The 12,110-nt window shown below is 42.3% G+C and overlaps 1 protein-coding gene across 1 annotated transcript in view; it reads left to right on the forward strand.

The window, feature by feature from the left end:
• The first annotated feature begins 1,649 nt into the window (after window positions 1–1,649).
• ddx61 (DEAD (Asp-Glu-Ala-Asp) box helicase 61) overlaps window positions 1,650–12,110 on the forward strand; it is a 38,472-nt gene continuing 28,011 nt past the window's right edge. Inside the window, exons 1-5 of the mRNA XM_084309173.1 lie at window positions 1,650–1,793; window positions 3,194–4,049; window positions 4,124–4,187; window positions 4,299–4,403; window positions 4,608–4,737. Of these exons, the coding sequence (XP_084165299.1) occupies window positions 3,871–4,049; window positions 4,124–4,187; window positions 4,299–4,403; window positions 4,608–4,737 (478 nt within the window). The 5' untranslated portion in view covers window positions 1,650–1,793; window positions 3,194–3,870. The remainder of the gene's footprint in view (window positions 1,794–3,193; window positions 4,050–4,123; window positions 4,188–4,298; window positions 4,404–4,607; window positions 4,738–12,110) is intronic.

A 12,110-nucleotide genomic window follows, 5' to 3' on the forward strand; every position in this document is an offset into this window, starting at 1 on the left:
GTCAAATGAGTAATTGCTATATTCTTCAGAATGTAACCATATCTTATCTTCCATATAAGAAGAATGGACCATTTTGTTAACTGAGATTTCCATTAGTGAGATCATTATATCTTATCGTTATCAGTTAGCAACTGTGTTGTGTTTCTCCTCATACAGGGATCATTTCATGACACAGTGGTCTGGACGGCACCCAAACTTTATTAACAGATTGCAGAATGGGTACAGTACAGTACAGCTCAATACATACAATTGTTAAGGGGATGCAGACCAGAGAAAGACTTTCGTCTTGTTTACATCAGGGTCCCCCATTTTCAATTCATCATAACATATATGACACACATGACATACAGATGGACAGTACTGCTACATCTATACATTTATGACATTGTACACTGTACATTGGAATACTGACAAAGCCATACTTGGTCATTTACTGTACAACTGGGTTAGGACATTTGTGGGGGCCAGTTTCGAATTGCAGTCTCCCGTAGGTGTTCTTTGAGAGTGTTTTTGAAACTAAGTGGGTAGTGATTCACATTCCTTTACAACTTTGGGTAGGGCGTTCCACATTGAATGATATGGCATAATTGCGAAACGTGTTTAGTCCCTTGTTTGAGCCGAATCTGGGTTTAACATGATTTGTTGAGCTTCCTCTGGTGTTGTGATCGTGGTATTCACTGACCTTTGGGAAGTATTTTGACATGTACATGGGCACCCCGGTCGTATAGTGTATCTTGTAGACCAGGCCCATTGCAAGTTGCTGTACTCTGTCGTCTACTCTAAGCCATCCTAGGTTGTCAAAGTGGGCAGGGGTGAGGTGGGTTCTGGGGTTCAGGTCAAGTAGTAGTCTGACCAGTTTGTTTTGTGATGTTTGTAATTTTGTTTTAAGCGCCTTTGAGGTGCTTTGGTACCATGAGGTGCACGCATAGTCATAGTACCCTTGAATGAGTGCTCCTGCCAGAGTCTTCAGGGTATTCTTGTTTACCAGAGAGGAGATCCGGTACAAGAATCTAGTTCGTTGGTTGACTTTTTTTATTACATTGGATGCCATTTTGTCACAGGAAAGATTTGCCTCTAGGATGGAACCCAGGTAGGTAATTTCGTCTTTCCTTGTGACAATATTGTCACCCACTGTAACTGAGAAGCCGTCGGTCTTGCTGAGTTTGTTATTTGAACCGAAGAGAATGGACTCTGTTTTGCCCATGTGTAATGATAGTTTGTTATCAGCGAACCATATGCAGATTTTGCCTAGTTCCGTGCTGAGGGTTTTTTCAACCTGCAACTTGTTCTTGTCAGAGACCAGCAGGGCTGAGTCGTCCGCAAACAGGAACAAGTTGCAGTCACAGGCTGAGGAAACAAGACGAAAGTCTTTCTCTGGTCTGCATCCCCTTAACAATTGTATGTATTGAGCTGTACTGTACTGTACCCATTCTGCAATCTGTTAATAAAGTTTTCAATCAATCAATTCAACCAATCAACACTAGGAGGCATATTTAGGAGGCAGCCTTTAAACTGTTGGTAAGCGTTCACCAAATTTGAACGCGCGGCTGTGATTGGACAGTTCGTGGTGTTCGGACGCAAGCAACCAGCCCAAAAAGCAGCGCGCGGCCGCCATGTTGGATTGTCAATTTTCTGTAAGAAGAGAGAGAGACAAAAGATAAGTGACAAGTTCGTGGATTTCTTGAGAGAACGAAGTGTATTATACTACCAAATAATCCCCTGTGACAAGAAAATAAACAACGTTAGAAGAAGAACAGCGAAGATTCAGATGAATGTACGTTAGATAACTGAAGGTAATAATACGGTTTCCTCTGAATTGAGTATAATTGCCCCAACGTATTGTGTTAGCTTAACAGCTAGCATTGGGCTACCTTTAGCACGCAGCAGCAAAAGCGAAACGAATGTTTTTTTTATGACTGTTAAGTCTTTTTTTTGTAGTTGGCATTATAAACATTTGAGTAGGGGGACGTATACATTGGGAATAATGGATACGTGATGCGTGGTGTGTTTAATAATAACAACTACTTAAAACAATTCCGTCGCTCTAGCTAACATGTTGGCTAACCATAGCAAGCTAACGTCGTTAACGTAGTGAGAGCTAACGTTGTTAAGTTAGTGAGAGCAAAGTGAGAGCTAACGTTGTTAACTTGGTGAGAGCAAAGTGAGAGCTAACGTTGTTAACTTAGTGAGAGCTGAGTGATAGCTACCGTCGTTAACCAGCTAGAATAACTATTATGCTAGAATGTTTGGCCACTGCTGCCTGACCTGCTAACTAACGTCAATGGAAGCAAAGTAACACGTATGTTCTATGGGCAGCCAATGATTGGGCCTTTGTTGGGTTATTAACGTTATTAGTTATAATTTTGGGTGCTATCATCACCATCGTTAATCATCATAGCCATAGTAACGTTAAGCGGCTTTGGCTATAATAACTTGCTATAGCTCAACTTTTCCAGCAACCCATTCAAGACGGGTGGCTGTTCACAACAAAGCGTCACCACTCACAACCAACGTGTGTTTGTTAACGGGGTCATCTGGCGTCTGGCCCATTTAGGAAATCCCTGAACATGATATTGCATTTGTTTGTGATAAGATTATTAGTTACTGGGTATTTGGTACCATTTTGAAGCTAACAACTAGGGCTTTCCAATGATATAAAATAAGTGTATGATTATCATCATAATTTGTAGTATTATGGTTCATAGTTGCACTTGAACTTGTTGAAATTAAACTTGGAAGATAGAAAATGAATTTTCAAGCACTTGAACATGCTTATTTTAGATGCATGTGTAATGAATGTAATGTTGGCAATATAGAACGGCTGACAGATTAGAAATAGCATCTATTGTTCAAAAGTTATGAATTAATTAATTAAACTAGCGAGGAAATCTCTGCGTTTATTTCTAATTTAGATCATGTATTTCGACTGGCTCCGCTGATTATTTAACTGTCAAGCAATTTACATAGGCACATTGAAAGTTTTGTCCGATTAGAGCCGAGGTCTTAGCTATCGTGATGTTGTGCGACGGCCAATCTAAAGACGACCATGGCTGCTGACACACGCACACATCCATACGGGAGCCGGCATATATATTTCAGAAGACTTGAATAAACTGCTACCCCAATTGTGCCACCCCATCCACTTGTTGTTTAACTGCACCAGCTGACTGCTTTTCTTTTGTGTTTGTGGTAGGTAACTTGGATTTAATTTGAATGAAAGTCCTCAAAGCCGATTCGGACAGCCATCTCCACTTCCCCAGTAGACACAGGAACTGGATCAAGACAAACACCAGACATTACACAATGGACTGTTAATTTCACAGACTGTTGGAGGAATTTTCTTTTGAGCATCAGCAAGCAAGTTGAAAGACTCTATGATAAAACACAGGAATAGTCGTATGTGCCTCTACTGAGAGGAAATAAATGTTTTGCTACTGGCCAATTTGAATGTAAAAGAAAACATAAAGCACTTGGACTTTAAAACCTGGATACCAAAAAAAAAAGTCCAGTAAGGGAACAGCAAGACTTAAGACTACAAGACTGAACAAAATTCACCTTTTTGAAAGAAGAAAAAAAGTTTGTTTTGGACGAATATATGATCTATTTATTCATATGAATGCTAATTTCTCCCTTTTTGGAGAGTTGTCTTGTAAATAGACAGTATTCATACGTCGGACTCTTCTTTTCAAGACGTCTGAGCGTAGCTTTGCGTACACAATACATTCTTTAAATTACAAAAACTGGAAGCAAGGGTTTTTTAGTTTTTAGAAATATTTTTACACGAGAACCAAGAGGAAAAAAACCAATACAATTTTTGAGCTTTACACACTGTGTGAATAAGTTAGTGGTGAACTATCGGAGCTCTTAGCCATGGCTACAGCAAGGACAGCAAACCCACCACCCATGATGGGACTGAACAAGCCTGCAAATGGGCAGCTCAGAGGACATCCCAAGCCCACTGGCCTGCATTCAGGATCCCAAGCAGTTGCCCTGCAAGCTGGAGCCCCACAGAAAGGAGGCAGCATTCCCCAGAGCAGTGGGGGCATCAAGTAAGATATTGGTCCCCTTTCATCAGTGTGTTCTTGTTTAGTGTAGTCTTTACAATGCAAACCCTTCTGACTAGGTTTGGCGATGACTGGAAGAAGTGCCTGCAGCTGCCTCCGAGAGACACTAGAGTGAGAACCTCGGTAAGTGTCCCGACTCAAGGACTCTTAAGCATCAGGACTCTTAAGTATCAGCATTCATGACACTGCATTTTTACTTCATGGGATATTCCTCTCATTCCCCACAATGCGCAGGACGTGACGTCTACCAAGGGGAACGAGTTTGAAGACTACTGCCTGAAGCGCGAACTGCTGATGGGAATCTTTGAAATGGGATGGGAGAAGCCCTCGCCTATCCAGGTAATTGCCACTTGCATTGACCACCTCTTTATTGTGTGGCTGTTGATAAGCGAGTGGATCCTAGCCCGTGTGCTCTGCCCACTCTACTGTGCCTTCTCTGCGCCACAGGAGGAAAGCATCCCCACTGTATTGATTCAGTCCCTTCTCTGCGCCACATGAGGAAAGCATCCCCACTGTATTGATTCAGTCCCCTCTGTGCCACAGGAGGAAAGCATCCCCATTGCCCTGTCAGGCAGGGACATTCTGGCGAGGGCCAAGAATGGCACAGGGAAAAGTGGAGCCTACCTCATCCCTCTCCTGGAGAGGATAGACCTCAAGAAGGACGTCATCCAGGGTGAGGCCAGCCTCTGGTGCCACTGTCGTAGACTGGGGCTAGACCAAAGCTTGCATGTGTAGGGCTTGTACAGCTTGTGAACATTTTCTTGTGCATACAGTGTTAATTTTGGCAGCTATTTTCATTTTAGTATTAGTCTCGGGCCATGTTTAGACTGGAACGCTTGCGGGTGAAACCGGCAAAATATTTCTTCGAATGTGCCTTTTGTTTATACGGCAACAGCGTTTTTGCTGGGAGAATCCGCAAAAAACTGAGACCACCTTCCTGGGTGGAAATCCTAGAAACCATAAACCTTCGCGCTATCATCTGAACAGTCAATCCGCATAAAACTATGACTAAAGGGTTCTCAAGGCTCTCGTCGCGTACTGCTTACATCACAGGCATGCGCCAGTAGGGATGGGAATTGATAGGATTTTATCGATACGATTCGATTCTGCTTATCGATTCGATACCCTTATCGATACCTGATCAATTTATAATTTACATAAATAAATTGGAAATGCAACAGAACTACATTTACATTTAGTCATTTAGCTGACTCTTTTATCCAAAGCGACTTACAAGTTCTGTACGACAAGTCATCAGGAAGGGCACAACTCTATCAGCTGAGCAACAATGTTCATCAAAGTGTTGAGTGCTACAGTGTAGGTTAGTTTATTAGGACAAGTGCATGACCGTATGGTTAGTTAGGGTTAGATATATTTTTTTTTATACAGATAATGGTTGAAGAAGTGCGTCTTTAGTCGACGGCGAAAGATTGGACGTGATTCGGCTGTCCTAACTGGGGTGGGTAGTTCATTCCACCATTGTGGGGCAAGGACTGAGAATAGGCGACTTCTCTTTGATGACCCTCCCGGAGCTTGGATAGGAGTAGGTCTGAGGCGGCCAGAAGATGCAGAGCGTAGGGGTCTAAGCTGGTTAGAATAACAACATGCAACTTGACATTTCTGATTGTCATTTATTGTTGAGCCCCCATGTCAGAAAAATACAAAAACTGTAAAAAATAAAACATTAACTATAGGGCTGGGCGATATGGCCTAAATATGATATCACGATATTTTCTGACCTTTGATGTTTTTCTTTTTTTCCCCAAACAATTCATTATGAGGCTTACCAAGACAGTATTTGAGTTTGCAAGCTAACATTAAAGACAAAATAAAATACCCATGCATTTAGCATTTTTATATTATATATTAGATTTAGATTATTGGATTATTAGATTATATATTGCATATATTTAGCAATCAGATATTATATGATTTAGATATGAAATATGATGAATTGAAAATGGGGGACCCTGATGTAAACAAGACAAAAGTCTTTCTCTGGTCTGCATCCTCCAGTCCACTGTTGACTGTTGTTGTATTGAGCTGTACTGTATTGTACCCATGCTGCAATCTGTTAATAACGTTTTCATTCATTCAGTCGGCAAACAGAATCATTTTGATTGACAGTCACGTCTGCCAATTACGTCACATCGCTTGCACCCGCCCTGCTGTTCTTAGCACCAATCGGCAAGCGCGTATTCATTTTTTACTTCTGCCATTGGAGAGCTCAATGACAACAACAATGGCAGCGGTAGCTCGCCGCGGCCGACGTTTAGCTTTTAGCTCCGCAGGACGACTAAACGACTGGAGGCATAATGATTTTACTGCAACGGATGTTATAATAAAAGCCTTTCCATACATCTGTCTGATTGAAAACGTTATTAACAGACCGCAGAATGGGCACAACTGAGTCAGCACGGGCTGAGATATGAACTAATGCTTGCTATATCTAGGTCGACCTCGGTCGTTATGTAAATACGCTGATGTTATTGAAAGTGTAACTATATAACGTTAATGCCACAAAACGAATGCCTTTGTTATCATAAGTAGTAACTTTTGATGCAGTAGTGTGTGTGTGGGGCGGCGCTGTTCAAAAGTGTCAACGTGTGGACCAGATTGACGCGACACAAGCCTCTTGGGCAAAACATCACGATATCCACGATACGTTTAAAAAGTGTATCGTTAATGAACTGTACCCGATATTTATATAATATCGTCATATCACCCAGCCCTAATTAACTATAGCCTACACTTAAATAAAATAATTATTTGAGATTCTCTTAAAATGTGTATTTTTTTTTATTCTTAAACTACTTTAATCTATTGAATAACAGGTCGTTATTCCTCTGACTTCTGTCTCTCACACACACACACACACACGCACACACACACACAGAGCTCCCTCCCCGGGCCCCTGTCCTATAAGGTATTGGCTTGTGTTGCTACACGGACACATTTGTATGTTGCACCACTTGTACTTCCTGGCTTACAGAGTACAGAAGTAAACAAACACTCCGTCTATTATGTGAACTAAAGAGTACAAGTACAACAGCCCCCACCTGCTGTTTTATTGTATTTGTACCAGAGAACCAGAGCACCATGCGTTAATGCCACTCCCGACTCCCAGAGCCCCCGAACTCGGGGCTCCCAGAGCCAAGACCACCCCCCCTCCCCCGGGGCCGAACCACCTAAATGACTGCCCCCCACTAAGGCTGAGGTTAGACTAGTGTATTCCTGGCGTTTTTTTATACGTTTTTGACGACGTATCATGTCCTATCTACACAGAAACGCGTTTTTTGGCGTTTTTTTGTGGATACGGCTGAAACGCAAAATTGTGTTTGCGTTTGGAGATACGCAAAAAAAACGCCAGGAATACAGCGTGTAGTCAGCACGGAGCAGTTGTTGCGAAAACGCCCATGCGCAGTAGATACCATCTGCGTGCCCTTCCTGTGTACAGTGTGTGTGTTTGGGACAGAGCTCCGTGTCCCAAATAGCTGCAGCTACCATGTGTTGTCAAGTTATTGTTATAAGGACCCCAGTCCAAGCTACAACAGTCTGCATTCCCTTAACAATTGTTTGTATTGAGCCGTATTGTATTGTACCCATATGCAATATGTTAAATAAAGTTTACATCCATTCATTCTGCTAGCATTACCGATTGCATGAACTGGCTAACGTGAGCTATCAGGATTCAGACCCTGTTAGCTCAGAGTTCCTCTTTCAACTTAAGAAGCATTAAACAAAATGGCCCAGTCATCTATTCACCTTTGTTTAATACACACAGCGTTGTCTCTAATGTTATCTAACTACTGATAGCTCGCGATATCATCAGTTTCGTGCTGGCTAAGTAGCGTGAGCTAACGTTAGCTTCTAGCCACAATGCTATATTGTTATAATGGCATACTCCATTGACGTTAGCATGCAGCTAACAATGCTACCGATCGTTTTTAGACTAAACTATCTGCTCTTGGTGGTCACTTGTGTTGATGTTAGTTTTGTTTCATCAACAAATGACAGGCAGAACACACAGTGAATGTATCCGTTTTGTTTATTGCACTTTTATTAGGCTTTGCTGAAAAAAGAATTGCTGCATTGAGTGAGCAAGCAAGATGGTGGCGCGGCATAGGCGCCTGCCTTATTGACATTTCTTTGCTGGAGCTTCCACCAGGAAGTGTATTGGCACATTCGTTCTGATTGGTTGAAATTGCCTTCATGTTTGCCACCTACTGCCACCTACTGCTTTGGCAGTGTACTACATCAGTGTGCTTGGCTGACAAAAACGAAAAAAAAAACGAAAGTGACTCAGGCGCACGACGTCGCGGCGATACGCATAAGAAAACAATACGAAGATGATACGAAAGGTGTAACCTCTGCCTAAGCCACACCCGCCTAAACAATTGATACAATGTTTTGTAGATTCAGTACTGAATTCTGCCATCCGGACACATGCAATTTGAAATATATAGAATATCGGGCCTATAAATTACCTTATTATAGCCAAGTCCCACGTCTATGGATCGGGCCAAATCTCCCCTTTCCAATGGCAGAGTTCAAATCTGGATTTACTATCACCAGGCGTGCAGCAAAAACCGTTAATGAAATCTACAGTAAGTACAGTTACTTGTTTACAATCTAAATTTCTCCGCCATTTTCATCAGATTGCAACAGATTTTTGCTAGACGTTCACAGAAAGGTAGAGAACTGCGTTCTAATTTATGCCAATAATGTTCAGGTTTGTAGGAGATAATCCCGAAAAATAACTAAGCAAGTAAATCCAGAAGTCTGATGATTGACGGGAGCTGGGTCTCCTCTATGATTACAAACTAAATAATGGCAGTGCGTATATCCTAGCGTCAATATTCACCTGTTTCCGACTAGATTTCCAAAACTCATATTTCACTAATAACACTTTAACCTATTGGCAAACAAACATATTGCTGAAAAATACACTGACTGCTGTTTTGAGGGGGTTAGGGTCTTGACTACATTTGAAAAAAACTGCAACATTAATTCATACAGTCTGTAGAGATGGATTTATGGCGTGATGTCGGTTGCGGTCCACCACCGGACCGCTCGGGCTTAAGATCTTAATAAATCTCCAGATTCTGTATTTTGGTGGTCCACTGCAATCCAGCGAGCCAGTGTGTTTGTTACTTCGTTAGACGTGGTCTGACTCATCTTGGCTCTGAACCCCGTCATCTGGTCTAGTGTGGGTTGGCGACGCTGCTTCCTTGTACTAGGGCGTCTCGCAGAGAAATGGACCCCATTCCTATTTTACAGTCTGCTGTATATTTAAGCCATTAAAGATATGTAATGTTTTGCTAAACATGTCCACGCAACACTCTGCTTTAGAGGGGTATGGGCAAGGGCGTAATTTTGTTTTCAATGGTGCAGGGGACACATTTGGGGGGCGTGTGGTCAGTGGCGTCATTTCAGTAAAAGCCAAGGTATGGCAAGGGTGAAGGCACCCCCCCCCCCCCCCCCCCCTTCGTAGATAAAAAAAAATATCGGTTGTGCAAGAGTACATTTAGGTGTTTCTTTTCACTTATGACAAGTGAACGCTGCGAGTCTCGGAGTGTGTGTGTCAAGTAGACCACATACTGTATGTATAAAACAACAGCCTAGAGGCTTTTAAATACAACGAGAGGTCATAGACGGATATTTCACAGACGCCAAGCAATGCTGTTGCATTTCATGGCAATCACACAGACCATCGTTCACACCAAACTTTGGGGGGAGGGGTGCTATGTATTTGAGCACACCTGACGACATGGGCTGTTATGCAAATACAGGTGGCCAGGTCGGTACTTGGCGCGTGCACACAAAAATGCGACTCGTCCCTCACCTGGCTACTTGTCTTTGCATGACAATGGCTCAGGTCGTTTTCCGTGTGGGCCTAGTGCCGCGTTGCATCACTGTTTATTATCGTGTAACATTGTTTTGGACGGTAAAGTGCGGGGGACAATAACTGCCTTCTGAAACCATGCAGGGGACATGGCCCCTGTCCCCCCCCCCCCCCATAATTACGCCCCTGGGTAAGGGTAACCCCAACACCTTCAAATGTTTTTGAGTCGATACGATACAAAGCTATTTTGTTTACTTGCCAAGTCCCGCTGCCGGATTTCTGGCAGATCTCTGTCTAAAACCTGCTTTAGAAAATGAATGTTCATTAGTCATTGACCACTTTTTGTTCTATTTTAGCTGACCAATATGGCAATTCATCTTAGTTTAGTGTTTGATTTTATTATTTTGTACCGTATCTCTTTGCATCTAAGTTTTTTTAGTGGATGTTCTGTTTGCTTGCTGTGCTGTTACTACATCAAACTGGGACATATGGGCAAATCCACTGGCAGTCATGCACTCCCACACACTGTTAATATGGGACGTGAGGGACCAGCATGGCTCGTCTCCACATTAGTTTACTTGCTGATTATAATTAATGAGAATGGATTAATAATTAAATCTGAGAAGTTGATTTGTTTTATCGGTTGATGAAATTAATGTGTTTGAGCTGAAAGGCATCCTGAAGCCTTGTGGTTCTGGTTGAGTGGGCAATACAAGCTTTAACATGAGAAAAATACTTGAGTTACGTACTCTGGTATTCTTGCTTCAACTTTTTTGTATGTTTTGGGTCAACGGTCCTTCAGGGCATTGCCCATTTCACAACATGAAATATAATTTTTAAACAAAGTGTCGAATCTAATCCATCTTCATGTATTTGAAATGCTTCAGTAGTTGACCTGCTGTGTAAGTGTGACTGTATGCCATCTCTTGATATCTATTATATAAGCACCACTGCCAGTCTCACTTTCTCTCATTTATTAGGCTGTGTTTTTGTTAAGAATGCCCATTAGGCTTGGGCGGTATAATTTTTTTCATACAGTCATACCTTGCTGACATCACAGCCCAATATGGGTATAATGATGCAGGGCTCGAAATTGCGACCGAATTGGTTGCATATGCGACCGAAATTGTATCTGTGCGACATCAAAATATTGGGAGCATTCGTGAGAGTGCAAATAATTGTTCTGGTGCGACCATATTGCGATGCTCTTATTTTGAAAATCCTGTGGAGTCGTATCTGCTCGGCTCACAGCACAAACTTAGCATCTGGTTATTGCAACAGAGCAAGGTTAGTGTGCCTATTTTGCGACCCAAAACAAGTCCCTGCTGTTTTATTCCGCAACGGGTCAAATGCGTCTAACATGGTTTGCAATCCTCGCCGTTCCTTTATGCCCACGTCACGTTAAAGACCGAAATTAACCTTACGTTAGTGTAAGCTAACAAGCTAATCCTGATCAGAGCAATAGACAGAGAACGGCAGAGGGGACTGGGGAAGGGGGGGGGCAGGCAGGCAGCGTGAATACTTTCCCCAAGGTGGTTGTCCTTCCGCGTTCGGTTTGCGCGGCCTGATTGGCCACTGACTCTTCTCTCAGCGCCCAGTTCCACAGCCCAAGTCCTTCAGTTCCACAGCCCATTTCCTCGTATTGTTTTCATCTCTCTATATTAACGTAGCTCATTTCCACTTTCACTGCCCACGTTTAAATTCATTATTAGTCCCTTGAATGCCCAGGGCCACTTCAATGTTAGTGTTAATATCGCCTAATCTATGTTTTAAATTATGGCTATGTGTCTAATCTGCCCGTCGCTTATCAAAGACTCATTTTCCAGTCAACATTGTCGTAGCAGATTGTTTTTTTATCTGTTCATTTCCGTTTTCTTCTGAAAATTCACGGAAAAAAGAAGAGATTCCCTGATCTCCTTTTCCTGGAATATTCTAGAACGTTGTCATTTTTCGGCCTATTTATGAATAGTTTTCAAATAAACGCTAGATTATTGATAGTATATGTGTACGCATGCACACTCTTGCGGCGAGCCGAAAATCGAGTCTCCTATTTCCTGACGGCGCGCACAGTCAAACGCGATATCACATAATCACATAAAAGCTTATATATCTGTGAAAACGGGTCCGATTATCCTTAGACTGGTAACATAGATTCCTTACCTGAGATCAGATGGTATCCAAATGGATTATTCCAATTCCTG

Source organism: Notolepis coatsorum (assembly GCF_963971535.1).
Source record: "Notolepis coatsorum genome assembly, chromosome: 2".
NCBI lineage: Eukaryota > Metazoa > Chordata > Actinopteri > Aulopiformes > Paralepididae > Notolepis > Notolepis coatsorum.